At 32.5% G+C, this 18275-nt stretch overlaps 1 protein-coding gene across 1 annotated transcript in view; it reads left to right on the plus strand.

The window, feature by feature from the left end:
* Positions 1–18275, plus strand: part of PHYHIPL (phytanoyl-CoA 2-hydroxylase interacting protein-like) — a 34386-nt gene that overhangs the window by 9546 nt on the left and 6565 nt on the right. The window contains exons 2-3 of the mRNA XM_005865104.2: positions 15575–15771; positions 16881–17055. Of these exons, the coding sequence (XP_005865166.1) occupies positions 15607–15771; positions 16881–17055 (340 nt within the window). The 5' untranslated portion in view covers positions 15575–15606. The remainder of the gene's footprint in view (positions 1–15574; positions 15772–16880; positions 17056–18275) is intronic.

An 18275-nucleotide genomic window follows, 5' to 3' on the forward strand; every position in this document is an offset into this window, starting at 1 on the left:
TCTGAGGCCTCGCTGCTGAAAACATCGAGCCAATGTCGCGGTCCGGCTGGCTGAAGCCCGGCTGAATGAAAGCCGGTTTCTGGGGTTTTGTTTAGCTTCTTATTTGCAACATAGTACATAGTTGCTTAGAGTTGCAGCTGAGAGGCCAGCAGCGGCAGGCGGGAAACGTTGGAGTCCGCCGTCACTGGAGCAAGCAAGCCTCCCTGCTCGCTTCAGTGCATGGCTGCCGGCTGCCATCTTGGCTGACAGTTAATTTGCATAAGGTAATGCTGATTAGCCAATGGGAAGGTTAGAGGTTGTACGCTAATTACCATGTTTCTCTTTTATTAGTGTAGATATTTCCTTCTAAACCAAAAACTCATTGAAAGAGTAAAACAAGATCTTATCTTTCTTTTATCTCTACTGTAATACTTCTCAGTCTGCTTTTTTTCGGTTTTTAATCTATCATTGACTGATTACTTATAAAAATATAATTAAAATGAATTATTAGAGAAATGAAATTTAAAAGATCCAAAAAGATTCAATCGATATAAAAGTTCCTGTCAAATTCCTAAGAAAGTCTCTAAATGCTTAATCACAACTTTTATATTTATCACATCGCAGACTGGCAAATAGGTTGCAGACCATAATTTGAGTACATTGGCTAAAGACAGTACCATTCTATTCTTATTCAATGATTAATTTTTAGGTACTAAACTTACTCTATTACTATTCTCACTTTATTTCCTTTTGTTATATTACTTACCTTGTATTTTTACCATTTTTTGTACATGTATTCCAACCTTAAGGTATTAAGAACTTGAGGGGGAAAGGGGTGCAAGAATGAATATAACTTGGATCCTGCATTCAAAGGGTTTGTTAGCATTTAAGAAGACAATATATTTAAATAACTGTAATAATATGTAGTGAAAAGTACTATAATAGTGTATAGAAGAGAAAGTGGTTAAGTCTGTCTTGAGTTTCACAGTGGAAAGGAACATTTTTTTCTGGTTATTAACTGAACTACCAAAGAAAGTAGAGACAGACTCATAGATAGAAAGACAGACAGTTCTGGTGGGGGGAGAAGTTGTTGGGAGGGATGATGGGATTGAGGAAAAAAGGAAAAATAAGAGAACTCATGGACATGGACAACAGTGTGGTGGTGGTGGAGGTGGAGGTGGAAGAGGTCATAGAGGGGATAAATGGTGTTGGAAAAAATAAAATAAAAATGAAAAATAAAATTTGCCAGAAGTGGGATAAGGCCATTTCTGGTATAGAGCATATATAAAGGCATAAAATCATGTATATTCCAGGAATCATGGCATTTAGTATTGCTCAAGGAAAGAAGTGGTTCTTATGAGAAAATAAACTGAAAGGTAATTAGGACTAGCCAGATTATGGCATGAGTTTGGATTTATCTAGTCTGAAATCTCATTAATAGATTTCAAACTTTCTAATTTGTAGAGAGTCTTTTAAAAAAACAACAACACACATTTTGCAGAAGTAAAAATAACATTTTATTAGTATACTTTTATCCTGTAATTTCAAACTCCTAGCATTCTTCAGATAAAGTCAATCAGGAATAATGAGAAATTAAAATTGCAGTTATACTTGAAAGTTGCTATTTTATATCAGCCTCAACACCTGCTTTATTTTTGTACTAGAGGCCCAGTGCACAATATTCGTTTACTTGGCAGAGGGTGGGGGGGTCCCTCAGCCCAGCCTGTGCCCTTTCTCAGGTCTGGGACCCCTTGGGGGATGTCCGCCTGCCAGATTAGGCCCGCTTCTGGCTGAGGCACACTGACCACCAGGGGGCAGTTCCTCCGTTGAGCGCCTGCCCCCTGGTGGTCAGTGCGCGTTATGGCAACCAGTCGTTCAGCTGTTCGGTCAATTTGCAGATTTGCCTTTTATTATATAGTATTTTATTTTTACTGAATTGTTCCTAGGAAATTCTGGTTCTTACAGATAAGTAGTAGCAAATGGTAATGTTTTAAAACTCATTTTACATTCTCACAGTACTCTTCAAATAAACTGATACAGATTTAAAGAGAAACAGTAAGATATTTTTCAATATATTTTTATTAGTTTCAGAGAGGAAGGGAGAGGGAGAGACATAGGAACATCAATGATGAGAGAGAATCATTGATCAGCTGCCTCCTGCACACCCCCTACAGGGAATTGAACCTGCAACCCTGGGCATGTGCCCTGATGGGAAATCGAACCCTTGACCTCTGGTTCATAGGTTGACACTCATAGTAGAGTAGATGTATTTTCATAGTAGAGTCAAAGAGTAAGTGTTCCTTTTGGAGGGAGGTAATAGGATGGATTCATCAGTGAGTCTCGTTGTTGTGGGTTTTGTTTTTTTTGAGAAAATAATGTATTTTGTGATATCCTGAGATATTTGTTGATAACATTAAGAAAAAACACATAACTTTTTGCTGATCTGTTAAATTTCAGGCAGTGGAATTTATTTTACTTTCATAGTGAATCTTAAAATTGTAAGAATCAATATACCTAATTCATAAGTTTGGTAACATTGTAACTATATTGTCAAATTGAGTTTCTTCAGCATATTAAACATCTGGATTATCAAATTAGTTTGCCCCTTATTTTTATTTGAAAGATATCTATCAAAGGTTTTTTGATTTAATAAATAAAGTATTTTTTGTTTCTTTTGAAGTATTTCTATCTTGCTTCAGGATGCATGCCCACCTAAGTTTGGTATAAAAAATGAATTTGGAAATTTTATATTCATAACATTATAATTAGTTTAAAAATCTTTAAGCAATAGTCTGCATGTGATTATCTAAAACTATTTTTAAACACCTTAATATTCAGTCCATAGTAGTGAACAATTATTACTTCATGAAAGCTGGCAATAGCTTTTACAGGAACTACCCCCCCCCCACCTCAGATTTTAAAATTTCATTGACTTCCCTTAATATAGTCGTCTCAACACTTCTAACAATTTAGTTGATGGTATGTTAAAAACTGATTTAGACAGTAAAAATTTCTTCTCCGCCCTAACCGGTTTGGCTCAGTGGGTGGGCAAACTTTTTGACTCGAGGGCCACAATGGGTTCTTAAACTGGACCGGAGGGCCGGAACAAAAGCATGGATGGAGTGTTTGTGTGAACTAATATAAATTCAAAGTAAACATCATTACATAAAAGGGTATGGTCTTTTTTTTTTTTTAGTTTTATTCATTTCAAACGGGCCAGATCCGGCCCGCGGGCTGTAGTTTGCCCACGGCTGGGATAGAGCGTCGGCCTGCGGACTGAAAGGTCCCAGGTTCGATTCCGGTCAAGGGCATGTACCTTGGTTGTGGGCACATCCCCAGTGGGAGGTGTGCAGGAGGCAGCTGATCGATGTTTCTAACTCTCTATCCCTCTCCTTTCCTCTCTGTAAAAAATCAATAAAATATATTTTTGGAAAAAAAAATTTCTTCTCCATTGTTTGTCATTTTACCATTCTTGCATTTTGCATTTACCTATTTGAGAAACTTCTACACATGTAATGGAGAGATCTGCCACATTCATATTCTCATTCAGTTAAATTGGAAACATTATGTCAGCATTTGAATTAATCAAGTATAGGTGATGAGTAATTTTGTATTCTCAGCATTTCAGACATGTACCAAGGTTTTATTTCAGTTTTTGGATAACAGTTTTATTAATTTAATATATTTATTGCAATGTCAGGCACACTTTTTTTTAAAACCATGGAACTTGTCGGAGACCATATTTGCCAAACCTTGTATGAACACATATCTAATACCTTAATCAATAAAGAAAATAAAAAACAAGAAATCTAATGAAAAGTTATCACTTTTTATCAGTACAGTGTAAATTTTACTGATAGATGACTATCAATGAAATTTAGCATTGTATTTTAGCTTTTGTGAGAGCTTCCAGCATATTTATTTCATTTTGAACATAGTTGTCAGTGTAGTCAATATTAGCTGAAAAATCAAGTGGTACTAATTAATAGTAAGACTTTGAGACATCTTGGGCCAAATCAGTCTCAATACATACATGTTAATCTTTCTTTAACATTTCTTATTGTAACTAGGTAAGTTTTATAGGTAAATTGCCTTTACTGGAAAAAGTAAAACTCTTTCCCAAACTTAGAATAACTTCATCACAAATATAATTAGAATAATTAGAGAAGTACACAAAATTCATAGAAAGCTCTTCTATTTGATTTGGGCTGAAAGGCCAAATACATGCACCTGAATCTTGCATGAAATGAATTGAACTCTGCTTTCAGGTACAGGTGTACACCTCAAAGATAATTGCAGGTTTGGTTTCAGACCACTACAGTAAAGTGAGTATTGTAGTAAAGTGAGTGGTAAAACATTTTGCTGGTGAAGGGTCTTGCCTTCAGTTTGGAAAAAAAATACATAACATCTGTAAAGCACAATAAAGCCAGTGCAAAAAAAAAAAATAAGATGTGCCTGTAATAATGTGTTTGTAAAATTTTATTTGAGCTTATACTTGCTGACTTGAGTTAAACAAACAAACAAACATGAAACATGAACAGAGCCATAACCTTTTTATACATTATGCCATTTCTTGCTCTGAGGTAGCAGGCAAACTTTTGATGTTATCCAAAATCACATAATACAGCACAATATAATATGCTATTTGTATTACAATTTTAAAAATAGTTAAAATAATTTAAAAGGAAGATAAATGATAGTGTTTGCTGAACCCTTTAATGAACTCTGTATTTAAAAATATCAATAAATCATTGCTCAGGACCAATTTAAACCACTGATTCTCACCTGCAGGGCTTGTTAAACACAGATTGTTAGGTTCCACCCCCAGAGTTTCAGATTCATTAGATCTGGGGTGGAGTCAGAAGACTTGAATTTTCTAGCAAATTTCCAGATGATGCCAATATTGGTGATTCAGAGACCACACTTGAAGAAGCACTGCTCTAGGTAGCGTGACCAAAGAAATTCTTAGGTAAGAAAGAGATACTACATATTTGGTTTTAATAAATAATATTCTGGTATCCATCTGAGGAATGAACTGGGATAGTGAGCCCAGAAGTTTAACCACTTAAAAGGCGATTATAGATACTAGGATTGTTAAGACAAGGCAGATAAAAATTGGGAGCAGAATTGAACAACACATATCTTAAGTAAAAATCGGTTGACTTTGTGATTAAACTAGAAGTGTGAAATACCAAAAAGGAGTTGTTGTTGATGGCTAAATTTGCTAGATTGGGTATATTTTGACACCAGTAAATAAAGTAGTAATTGTTGGTTGGAGGGAATGTGAAGGAGTGGCGTTGATAACAAGCTCTTCCTAAAGTGTTTTGGGGACAAGTTAGGTTTCACACACTTGTGGAATGATTACATGAAAGAGTCCAGAAAGCATGTTTAAAATATCTGTGTCCCATAGGGAGAGAGTTTGAGGATAAAGATGAAAATTTGCTAGTCCTTTTCAAGCTATTTTGTTATTGTTGCTGCTGTTTTTATCAAGTGTTCTTTATCTTTTAGTCAGTATTTCAGATCCTTGTCAAATTGTTGAATGAGCTCATTAGAGTGAGTAAATTTGAATTCTTTTTGTGGTGTCTAAAAGCACTTAAAAATTAATTACTTTTGATATAATAATAATTTTGACTTCAGTGTGGTTATTTGGGGAAGTTAACATGGAAGAAATACAGTTGATCTAAGCTCTGTATTTGTTAGATGTAGCCCCCTTATTTTGACTGGAAAGAGAATTAAGTATAAGATTTTCCATGTTTACTGTGGAAATACACTGGAATAATTTTTTTCTCCTTGGCAACATAATCTGCAGTACATAAAATAAATGAACTGCTAGAACTTAAATTAGCAGGAAAAAAATGACACTGTAGCCAAAAGAAAAACTAAAATCTTCACCAAAGCTATTTCTAAAACTTTGATACTGCACATGTATTTCCAAGGTTTTTGTTTTTTTACTTTGAACCTACTAATTTAAATGTTTACTGGGATATCTATTTAATACTGGCCTAAACATGACATAGTCTTTATTACACTTAATTTTTGTGTATTTTATATCTATAAAATGCTAAGTGGACTCATGCATGCACGATACATATAAAGCTCTCACTGGCACCAATCACACGCGTGTGTTTCGATCTGTTATTGTTCATCGGGAATTTGGTTGATACTTCTATTATAGAGAAAGAGCGAATAGCGATATTAAAATATTACTTCTAATTAATTTCCTTTCAATATGCATGAATCCATGCACTGGGACACTAGTCATTTTTATAAAGGAGTATAAGATTTTAAAAGTTTTAAGAATGAATTTTTATTATATTTACTCAAATAAACCTCTGTTATTGTTCATTGGGAATTTGGTTGATACTTCTATTATAGAGAAAGAGCGAATAGCGATATTAAAATATTTCTTCTAATTAATTTCCTTTCAATATGCATGAATCCATGCACTGGGACACTAGTCATTTTTATAAAGGAGTATAAGATTTTAAAAGTTTTAAGAATGAATTTTTATTATATTTACTCAAATAAACCCACTCAACATTGAAGGGTGGATATTATGATTACATTATATAATTATATACCATTTTTCATCAAAATTTTTTCTTTTTTTAGTTCTCAAATCTGTGTATTTTTTTAAAAATTTATCTTTATTGTTGAGAGTATTACAGATGTTCCCCCTCTGCTTTCCCCCCATTGGTTATTATTGAGTTGGATGAATTCTTTATATATTTTGTATATTCTTTATCAGATATATAATTTGCAAATATTTTAACCCATTCAGCCGATTGTTTTTTTCATTGTATTGATGATTTCCTTTGATCTGCAGAAGCTTCTTAATTTCATGTAGTCCCTCTTGTTTATTTAATTTTGTTTCTTTTACTTTTGGTGTCAAATTTAAAAAAAAAAAATGCCAAGACCTATGCCAAGGAGCTTATGACCTATGTTTCTTTCCCGAGTTTTATGGTTTCAGGTCTTACATTTAAGTATTTAATTCATTTTGTGTATGGTGTAAGGTAGGGGTCCAGTTTCATTTTTTGGCATGTTAATATCCAGTTTCTCAACATCATTTATTAGAGAGACAATCTTTTTTACTCATTGTATGTTCTTGGCTGCTGTGTTGTAAATTAATTCTCCATATATGGGTGGGTTTATTTCTGGCTCTATTTTGTTCCAATGATCTGTGTGTCTTTTTATGCCAATATCTACTGTTTTGATTACTGTGGCTTTGTAATATAGTTTGAAGTCAGGGTACATGCTGCCTCCAGCTTTGTTCTTTTTTCTCAAGATTGCTTTGGCTATTTGGGGTCTTTTGTGTTTCAAACAAATTTTAGGATTGTTTTTTCTATTTCTGTGAAAAATGTCATTGGAATTTTGATAGGGATTGAACTGAATCTTTAGATTGCTTTGAATAGTATGAACATTTTAATAATATTAACTCTTCCAATCCATGAGCATGAAGTATTTTTCCATTTATTTGATCTTCAGTTTCTTTCATTAGAGTTTTATAGGTTTTTACTGTACAGATTTTTCCCATCCTTGGTTAAATTAATTTCTACTTATTTCATTCTTTTTGATGCATTTGGAAATAGAATTGCTTTTTTAACTTCTCTTTCTGTATCTTTTAATTTCTTGTTATTAGTGTATAGAAATACAACAGATTTCTGCATATTTGATTTTGAATCCTGCAAATTTACAGTATTTGTTTATTCAAACAATATTTTGTAGCCTTTAGCATTTTTCTTTGTATAATATCATGCCATCTGCAAATAGTGACAGTTTTACTTCTTTCTTCCAATGTGGGTGCCTTTTATTTTTCTTCTTGCCTAATTACTCTAGATAGGCTTCCTACTGCTGTGTTGAATAAAAGTGATGAGAGTAGGCAGTCCTTGCCTTGTTCCTGAGAGATACAGTCAGGAGAGAACTGAAAAGCATCCATTGGATTTGTTACCATGGAGTGTATTGTGACATGACAAGAGGACTTCTGTTGGAATGGTACAGGAAGAAACTAGATTTGACTGGTTTTAAGAGTGCATAGGAGGTGAAGAAATGGAGATAAGTTAGCACATTTTGGATGATGTTCTCAGAGAAGGATATATAAGAGTAAGTGTTTTAAAAATGTATGCGTGTGTGTGTGTTTTCTAGATTGTACTATATGCTACTTGAAAGTATGAACTCTAGTGTCTCTAACTCATCTTTGAATCTTCTTGCACTTATGCATTCAATAATGATTATTGAACATACAGGGTGGGCAAAAAGTAGGTTTACAGTTATAATACAAATAAATAATGCAATAATTAATAAATAATAAAAGAATAAACTGCTTAATGTACTCAAAACTGTAAACCTACTTTTGTCAACCCTTGTATGTCAATTAGCCTTCTAATTATGAGAAGAGTTTTATTTTGCTATTAATATTTATTTTGCTATTCTTGGAGGAGATTCTAATACTCAAAATTTATATAGTTACTAATGGAAAATTGCTTTTGCCTTTTCATAACCTTGAGATAAAAAGTAATATATACAACCCTACCTCTTAAAAAAACACTACCTCCAATATTTATTTTGTAACTGAGACACTTTTTAGTCTTCAGGTATAGAGAATTTGAAGTGATGAGGGAAGTGGCCTATTTTTATTTAGGAAAATAAATTTCAGTGTGCTGATCAACTTTATAATAATGCTCTAAATACAAATAAAGTCTCAGTTTTAAAAAACACATTATGATACAATAGCTTCTCTACTGTTTGCAATTATACTTGCTAGTGAAAACAAACAAAATAAAATAATTTGTCAATAACTATTATGTATGTTTTGAAACTCCAATTTTTAAACTTCTGGTGCAGAGAAAAATGTACACCTTTCTTCCTAATTTTTCTTCATAAAATACAATTGTGGTATCTGTATTTCAAAGAAATGTTTGCTCTTGAAATGTTTTAACTGTTTCTGTGCATACTGATAACTGATTATATTGTCAAGTTATTCTACATTAAATTTTTTTGCATAAAGTTACTGTATTTAGTTACAATAACTTTATTTGTAAAGTTATTATATTTAATTACAAAACTTTATTTGCATAAAGTTTTGTATAAAGTATTGTGCATAGTAATGAAAGGACAAATGTGGAGAAAAATAAATTATGGCACATAAATTATATGTTATATATCACTATTCAATTTGAATGTACTTATGATTCATAATAAAATGTTAGAAAAATGGAATGTATAATAATGCTTCCTACTAAATACATTTAATAGCTTTCATCATTCTTACCTTCACTTGAGAAACAGTTCTTTTTAAGCATGCCTACCAGAAAAACAAAGAGATTCAGGTATTGTGTCAGCATAAACCTTTCTGAACTTGAACTAAGATAAAATACTCTCTTTTCACTAAATGTTACCTTCTAGTTGACTACTGAATGAATAATTTTATAAGATTTGTATAAATTTCATTGAAATCAAACTCAAAGGTGCCACTGCCAGTTCTGTGAGTCACCCAAGTCTCCAAGCTAAAGATATTTGCTTAAGTAGCTGTCCTTGTTTCTGAATATGTTGGGGCTCCATATATGATTTTTTTCTTATTATAGACATGGATGGATCCAAATTTTGAAGTGTCTGAAGTTATACAGTTTGGGGTGTCCTATTTGGGAAAAAACAATACAAAACTGGGGGTACAAAATCAAGTACTAGAAACAAGTACAAGTGAAAGGGCCCTTGGAGCTTAAACTTAGTTTCCGGATAAATTCCTCTCTCCTGATATATTAAATATCATTCTCCCCATTTTTAGTGTGAATCACTTGAGTAGAAATAATGTAGGCAACCTTTCCTAAGATCAGATAACTAGAAGTGGCAAAGATATGAAAGTCTTGTTTTATTCCAAAGCCCATGCAACATATGCTTAGGATAAAATAGAAGAATCTGACAAACTGTTATAACAGTTCTGAAGGAAGGTATCTGGATACCCTGGAGTCGTCAAGATGGACTTTCAGAGATGTGGCTTGAGATCAACTTTGAAGAATAGATTACATTTTTTAGGAACTTTCAAATAGCTGTCTTAATAGGTGTACGATGATTATCTCATTGTGGTTTTGATATGCATTTCCCTGATGATTTGTAATGTTGAGCACCTTTTCATATACCTGTTGGCCATTTGTATGTCTTCTTTGGAAAAATGTGTATTCAAGTCCTTTGTGCATTTTCAATGGAGTTACTTTTTTTGTTATTGAGTTATGAGTTCCTTACGTATTTTGTATATTACCCTTTATCAGATATTTTGCTATTGAGTTATGAGTTTCTTATGTATTTTTATATCACCCTTTATCAGATATATGGTTTGCAAATACTTTCTCCCAGTCTGTAGATTGCCTTTTCATTTTGTTGATGGTTCCTTTGTGGTGTAGAAGGTTTATATTTGAATATAGTACCACTTGGTTATTTTTGCTTCCATTGTCTTTGCTTTTGGTGTCTAATTCAAAAAGTCATTGCCAAGACCTATATGTCAAAGAGCTTTTCCATGTGTTTTCTTCTTGGAGTTTTAGGATTAATCATAAAGTTTAAGTTTAATCTATTTTGAGTTGATATTTGTGTATGGTGTAAGACAACAGTTCAATTTCTTTCTTTTGCATATGGATATCCAGTTTTCCCAGCATCATTTATTGAAGAGACTATCCTTTCTGCATTTATGTGTTCTTCATAACCTTGTGGAAAATTAGTTGACCATATATGCTTGGATTTATTTCTGGGTCCTCTATTCTCTTTATTTGTCTGTGTGTCTGTTTTTATGATAGTGCCATGCTGTTTTGATTACTATAGCTTTCTAATATAATTTAAAATCAGGAAGTGTGGTGCTTTCCACCCTGTTCTTCTCAAGATTGCTTTAGCTATTTAGGGTCTTTTGTTGTTCCATATGAATTTTAGATTGTTTATCCCATTTTTATGAAAAATGCCATTGGAGTTTTGATAGGGATTATGTTGAATCTGTATGTCATTCTGGGTACTATGGACATTTTAGCAATTTAATTTTTCGAATCCATGAACATGGGATAGTTTTCATTTATTTGTGCTTCAATGTCTTTCATTAGTGTTTTATACTTTTCAGTGTACAGATCTTTCACTTCCTTGGTTAAATGTATTCCAAAGTATTTTATTCTTTTTGATGCTATTGTAAATGATACTCTTTTTTATTTTATTTTCAGATAGATCATTACTGGTGTAAAGAAATGCAACTGGTCTTTGTATGTTGATTTTTTTAATCCTACAACTTTACCAAATTTATTAGTTCAAACAGTTTTTTTGTGTAGTTTTTAGGGATTTCTACATATAGGACCTTGTCATCTGTAAACAATGGTAATTTTACTTCTTTCTTCCTGAGTTAGATACCTTTTACCTTTCTCTTGTCTGATTGCTCTTCGTACCATATGATCCAGCAATCTCTATTTTGGGTATATACACAAAGGAAAGGAAATCAGTTTCTTGAAGAGATAGCTGCATTCCATGTTCACTGCAGCATTATTGACAGTAGCCAAGTTATGGACACAACCTAAGTGTCTGTCTATGGATAAATGGATAAAGGAATCGTGATATATATGTATGTATGTATGTATAATACATATATATATACACACATATATATACACATATATATACATACACATGTGCAATAGAATATTATTCAGCCTTCAAGGAAGAAATCCTGCCATTAACAACAATATGGATTAACCTGGGGGACATTGTGCGTGCTCTCTCCCCTCTCCCTTTCCTCCCTCTCTAAAAATAAATTTAAATAAATAAATAGGTAGTTGGGAATACAGATTATGAAAACAAATGTGATTCAACATTTGCACTTTTGGGGATTTATCCAAATCATAGCTATGTACAAAATTTATATAGAATAGTGGTGACTGGAGTGTTATTATGGGAAGAGATTGAAAACAATATGTCCAGTATTAGGACGACTGGTTAATAGAGTAAATCAAGATTAGTATTATGTGTAGTCATGGAAGAACATTCACAGTATATTAAGAAAAAGATAGGTTACAAAACAGTATGCACAGTATGATAATAGTATAGAGATTATAAGTGATTTTTATTCTCTTTTTTGTATTTTTTCCTAAAAGTTCCAACAGTATTCAGTGTTACCAATGTTGAGATTGAAAATAAAGCATTTTCAGGTTTTGCTGTAGTTACTATTTTGAGTTTTATTACTGTCTTAGTTTTTCTTTCATGACTTTAAAAGTATTATAGTATTTTAAAGTTGTTTTTATGAAGAGGAAAGTACTTTTGACTTTGTAATGGAAATTAGAGATACATTTATTTCAACATACGTATGTATATATATTTATGTGTACATATGTAATCTTAATTATAAAATCAATTCTCCTAGCTGTAGTTTGGTAGTATTTTTTTAAATCACTAAATTTTAAGAAGAAAAAAAAGATATTATATAAGAAAATTGTTCCTGGTTGTTTTTAGGTGAAGTGAATCTAACCTCTGCAATTTTTTTCTTAGGACAGCTTAAGTCTTATTATTAAAACTAATTACCTTTATTACCTTTTAAAAACACTCTCTTACTTTATTCAAACTGAGTTATTTATGCTTTTTAAGTACTGTAACTAAGATTTTAGATTGGTTTCTATTATTAGCACTTCTAGGGAAGATATTATGAGGAAAAAAATTACTAGTTCTTTTCACAACAAAAGTGGTGGGGCTAAGGGACAATGGTGCAAAAAAATATGCCAAACGTTCAACATAATTTTAAGATTGAGAATATAGAACTTTCAAATTACCTCTAAGTTAAAAAAAATTCGGAAATATTTCCCAAACTCTTGCTCAAAGTCCAATTCTAGAGCAGGTAGAAAGAGAAGGGAGGATCCAGGGAGACTGCAGGAATGAGAAAAGAGGAGAATGGAGGGTCTAAGATTGAACTATTAGAGAATCTGAGTAAAGGGTATGGGAGCTCTTAATAGTATTCTTGCAAATTTTCTATAAGACTGAACTTATATTAAAAGTATTATCAAGAAATTAAAAGGTGAATTAGGTAGTAAGTAAATTATACAAAAATGGCAAAATGTTGATAGTTGTTAAATATGGACGATAGGCACATGAGTATTCATTATGTTATATTCTATACTTGGTGTATTCTTACAAACTTCCATAATAGACTTTTTAAAGGGAGTGAATCTGCAGTGATCATTTTATAGATAATATAAATTTATTTATTAAACACTGTTGCTTTTAAGACACTTAAAATCAGAACATGTTGAAATAAACTAACGGCAAGGTATTTTATGTTCATAGATTAGAAGACAATGGTCAAATGGCTATACCACTCAAATTGATCTATAGGTTAAACTCTATCCTTACCAAAATTTCACCTGTCTTCTTTGCAGAAATTGACAAGCTGATCCTAAATTTTAGGTAGAAATTCAAGGGACCCATAATAGCCAAAATAATCTTGAAAAAGAGCAAAATTGGAGTACAAGTTTCTTAGTGATTTATAGTTTGTGTGTATGTCTTAATAGTTTAACAGATTCTTCTTTTACAAAAAAGAACTGGAACTATGGTAAGGGACTTGAAAATGAAGTTTCTTGATATAACAAATCCTTTATATAAGTTTGAGCTTTATATTGTTCTGAATGTGGAAATAAGCAAAAGTTTCCACATTTCAATAATTTATATCTCAAGTTTTAATAATAAGTACAAATGTATAAAACAAAGTATTCTAGGAAATAATCAAGTATTTGTTATTTTAAGGTTGAATAAGATAACAATAGGGTAAGTATAAGTGGCAAAAGGTAGTGTTTTTTTATTTTATTGATTTTTTTTTTACAGAGAGGAAGGGAGAGGGGATAGAGAGAAAGAAACATCGACGAGAGAGAAACATCGATCAGCTGCCTCCTACACACCCCCTACTGGGGATGTGCCCGCAACCAAGGTACATGCCCTTGACCTGAATCGAACCTGGGACCCTTCAGTCCACAGGGTGATGCTCAATCCACTGAGCCAAACTGGTTAGGGCAAAAAGGTAGTGTTTTATATAGTGTTAATATTTCAGAGTACTTTTATTAAATTGCATCAAATGCAAAATAGCTTTACTTTTCTCTATATGATCTTAAATAACAATTTTTTCACTCAGTTGTGAAATTATATGGACAGTCATAATCCAAACAAGTTCTACAGATATTTCTATCATTACAGTCCAGAAAGATTTTCATTAGTGTTGCTTATATTTTAAACATAATTACAATCAGAATAACAGGTTTAAATATAGGCTTTTCTGAATAGAGAAAAAATTACTAACATTTGAGTATTTATTGCCTTTCCCTTTCCCAAGGCCATTAAAAACATTTTGCTTGCTATTTTCCCTTCCTTTGACATTTGAATGACTTTAAGGCAAAAGCAATTTGGAAATTCTTGAGGTCAGGTGGGGAGGGATGAAAAAGATGGGGGAGTAATTTTTCTGGGAGTTTTACTGGAGAGGGAATCTGGTAAAACTGGAGTGTGAGGGATGTACATAGAAGAAATAAGGATTTTTAAAAGTATTGTTCAAAAAATGATTTTTTTTCAAAAAAGTTATTTTGAAATTAGTTTCTATTGTCATTGGGTACCTCTGGCTACAACACAGCTTGAAATGATACAACATATGTCAAAGATTTAATAATACTGGGAATTGCCAAAAGTTTTATATCAGTAATTGAAATGGGAGTGTGGGGGCACACTTATTTATGTTGGCTTTGGGGAAGGGAACATGGGATCAGTGGAGTAAAATTTGATTCAGGGTGTCGTTCCAATATATAAAACAAATTTGGCAAATCTGTTTCCATCATACTTTTAGCCAAATTGATAGCATTTGCTCTAAGTGGAAATGTAGGATGCAGTCATTAAAGTGACCAGATGTCAGATCAGTTCTTCAGGATTTTAATATCAATCAAGATAGCAGTTTTTTCTTTCCTAGCTTTATCTGTTGTTTTAGCACTCAAAATTAAATTTATCAAGCTACAACAAATGAAAAGAGTCCTATAGTAATTCTTGACAGTAACTTGCATCTTTAATATTACTTATATATGTAGTATAAATATTACATGCTGTTCTGTATATAAATTTCCAAAAGGGAAAAGGAGAAGCAATTTTTATAGACTGCCACTGGTACCTCATAGATTTTTTTAAAAGAAACATTTTTTTGACTGGACTCTTCATATCAACATTTCTGACTTCATCTAGCTTAAAACACCTGATATTTAACTTAGAACAGAATTCATTAGTCATATAGGACTAATGGTCTCTTGGGGCTTTTCAGATGGAAACTACCATGTAAGGCTAATCTTTTATAGACTAGAAAGATAGATTACCACTGTTTTTATTTTCATTCTGTGAAAGCAGAAATTGGAAAAGTAAATTGAAAATGTAGAGTTGGTAAAGACTAATTAGTTATGCTTTTTATTGGTAATATGACCTTTTACTGTCATTAACACTGAGATTACTTCATGAGCAAAATGAAATCTCAAAGTTAGTAATTAGATAGTTGAATTCAGAAATATGTACACAGCTTGCAAACTGCAAAAATCCATTGGTTGGAAACTATCTGTGCATTGTTTTCTTACAGGGAACAAATCACAAGACAGTGGCATAGCTGAGATGGAAGAACTTCCAGTACCACATAACATCAAAATAAGCAACATTACATGTGACTCATTCAAGATTTCATGGGAAATGGATTCCAAATCAAAGGACCGTATTACACACTATTTCATTGACCTCAACAAGAAAGAGAACAAGAATTCCAATAAATTTAAACACAAGGTAAAATCCTAATACGCTTATATTAGCATCTTAAAAACTTTCTAAGTATGAGGACATTTTGAAAGAAGGAATAATGTTCTATTACTTATATATAATGCATTTAACACTGGGAAAAATTACATCTCATTTAAAAAACCTATCCCTCTATGAAATTTTGTAAGAAAATGGAATGCCAAGTATATTGTTAAAATACAATTTTTCTCAAAAAAAGGTAAAACCATGACTCACACAGACATAAAAAATGAACATACGTTAAAGATTTTATTTCACTTATTGATGAGGTATAACAACTAGTTCAAAGAATAGTCCAAAGAAAAGACAATCACGATATTGAAATGAATGTGTAAAGTAGAGACAAAACTGTTTTGGGTTGGAGGAGGAAGCAAAGGCAGGAGGGGAGGGTTGTGTGTACTCCCACCCCCAATTAACAGAATTCATTTGCATCTATTTAGACAAGAATAACTGAATTGTTATAAGCTATCTAAAAATTACAGAGTGGTAAAATATCTTCCACAGAATCAGAAGAAGATAGCCAGAAGGGTGTGAGATAGGTGATGTATAGTTTTTTATTGAAGCACACATTTTTCCCTATGTTAACTGCCAAAAGAGGAATATGAGAGAGTTTATAAACTTTAGGATGTTTGTTAAAATACTTTAGGGCTAAAAATTGTTTTATGTAGTCTTTGTTTTATGGTTTGAGAATGAAAATTATCCTTTAGTTGTTTCAGAAATGTAACACTTCTCTGATATTCTCATATTACCTACTTAAAACATATCTTTTCTGTCACATATCTCCCTTCATAAGTAACTACAAAAAGAATAATAATTACCTGATTGAAGTATTTTTTCTTATGTTTCAGTAATTTTATTGATGATGGTCTGATTTTTTTATACTAAGTTTAATTTGACAAATCTTTTGAAAGTACTGTCTTATTTTGTCTGGAAATTTTGCATTTTACTAGATATACAGTTATACATACTAACTATAAATGAGGATTATACTACAGATAATGTGATAGAACAAGAGAAGTCATTATATTTACTGCGTTCCAATTCTGATTATGCTTCCTTTGCCCCTCCCTCCCTCCCTCCCTTCTTTCCTTCCCTAGGATGTTCCAACAAAATTAGTGGCAAAAGCTGTTCCCTTGCCAATGACTGTCCGTGGACATTGGTTTCTGAGCCCAAGAACGGAGTATACGGTAGCAGTGCAGACTGCCTCAAAACAAGTTGATGGTGATTATGTTGTGTCTGAATGGAGTGAAATTATAGAATTCTGCACAGCAGGTAAGAGAAGAAGAAAAAATGTTTAATAATTCCTATAAAGCTAATTATAGAAAAATTTATTTTTTGTAATTATAATGTGATATGTATCGCATAGATTGTTGCTGCATTGCCAGTAATATTGTATAACAGAACAAGCCGTGTTGTATTGATTGGAAGGAGCTGAGATTCTTTTTTTTTTCAGTTTACCAAAAGGGTTTTTTTATTTTATTTTATTGCTTAAAGTATTACAAAGAGTATTACATATGTCTCCTTTTTTGAGATTCTTAACAAAAGCTGGATAATGGCATTAAATGACTTCTTTGCTACATACATAGTTTGATTTTTCAAAGTAAAAGCTTTGCAATAAAAATGGATACAGTTTGAAAATACACTCAGCATATTTTGTGGAAGAACATTGTTTTTCTTCCTTTTTATTTCTTTTTTTCCATGAGTATTGAAAGGAAGAAGCAGCAAGAAACATCCTTCTCTCATTTAGGGGAAAAGAGGCAGATCTCAATGACTATACTTAATGAGAAATGTTACTGGATTTTTTTCACTTGAGTGCTGAAAATCTTTCTCTAACCTAGTATCTTGTGTGTGTGTGACATGTACTCCTTTACTTCATTAAAAAATACCTCATGGCTTGCATGGCTCAGCGTTAGAGTGTCAGCCTGCAAACCAAAGGGTCCCTGATTCGATTCTGGTCAAGACTATATACCTGGGTTGCAGGTTGCTTGCCTGGTTGGGGCGAGTGTGGGAGGCAACCAGTTGATGTGGCTCTCTCACATCGATGTTTCTCTCTCTCCCCTCTCTCCCTCTCTTCCACTCTCTAAAATCAATGGAAAAAATATCTTCCAGTGAGGATTAACACACAAAAAGAAAATGCCTTATCGCTATTTGGCATTGAGATATCTGATGTGGAGAGACCATCCCTTTTGATCTTGAACTTAACCTTAATATTCTATTATATTGGAGATGTTACCAATCATCTTATTCATTCGTTTATTCATTCAATCAAGAAACATATTTATTGAGCATTTAAATGTGTTGAAGGGATACATCTGACATCCTCCCCTTTTGTCTATCAAAATGGTGCTTTGTTTCCTCTCTGTCTAGGTCAGTGGTTCTCAACCTTGGCTGCACATTAGAATCACCTGGGAATCTTTTTAAAATTCTGATTTCTGGGCCTCATCCTCCAGAAATTCTGTTTCTTTGTTATGGGGTGAGGCCACAACATTAGT

Source organism: Myotis brandtii, unplaced genomic scaffold (assembly GCF_000412655.1).
Source record: "Myotis brandtii unplaced genomic scaffold, ASM41265v1 scaffold196, whole genome shotgun sequence".
Taxonomy (NCBI): domain Eukaryota; kingdom Metazoa; phylum Chordata; class Mammalia; order Chiroptera; family Vespertilionidae; genus Myotis; species Myotis brandtii.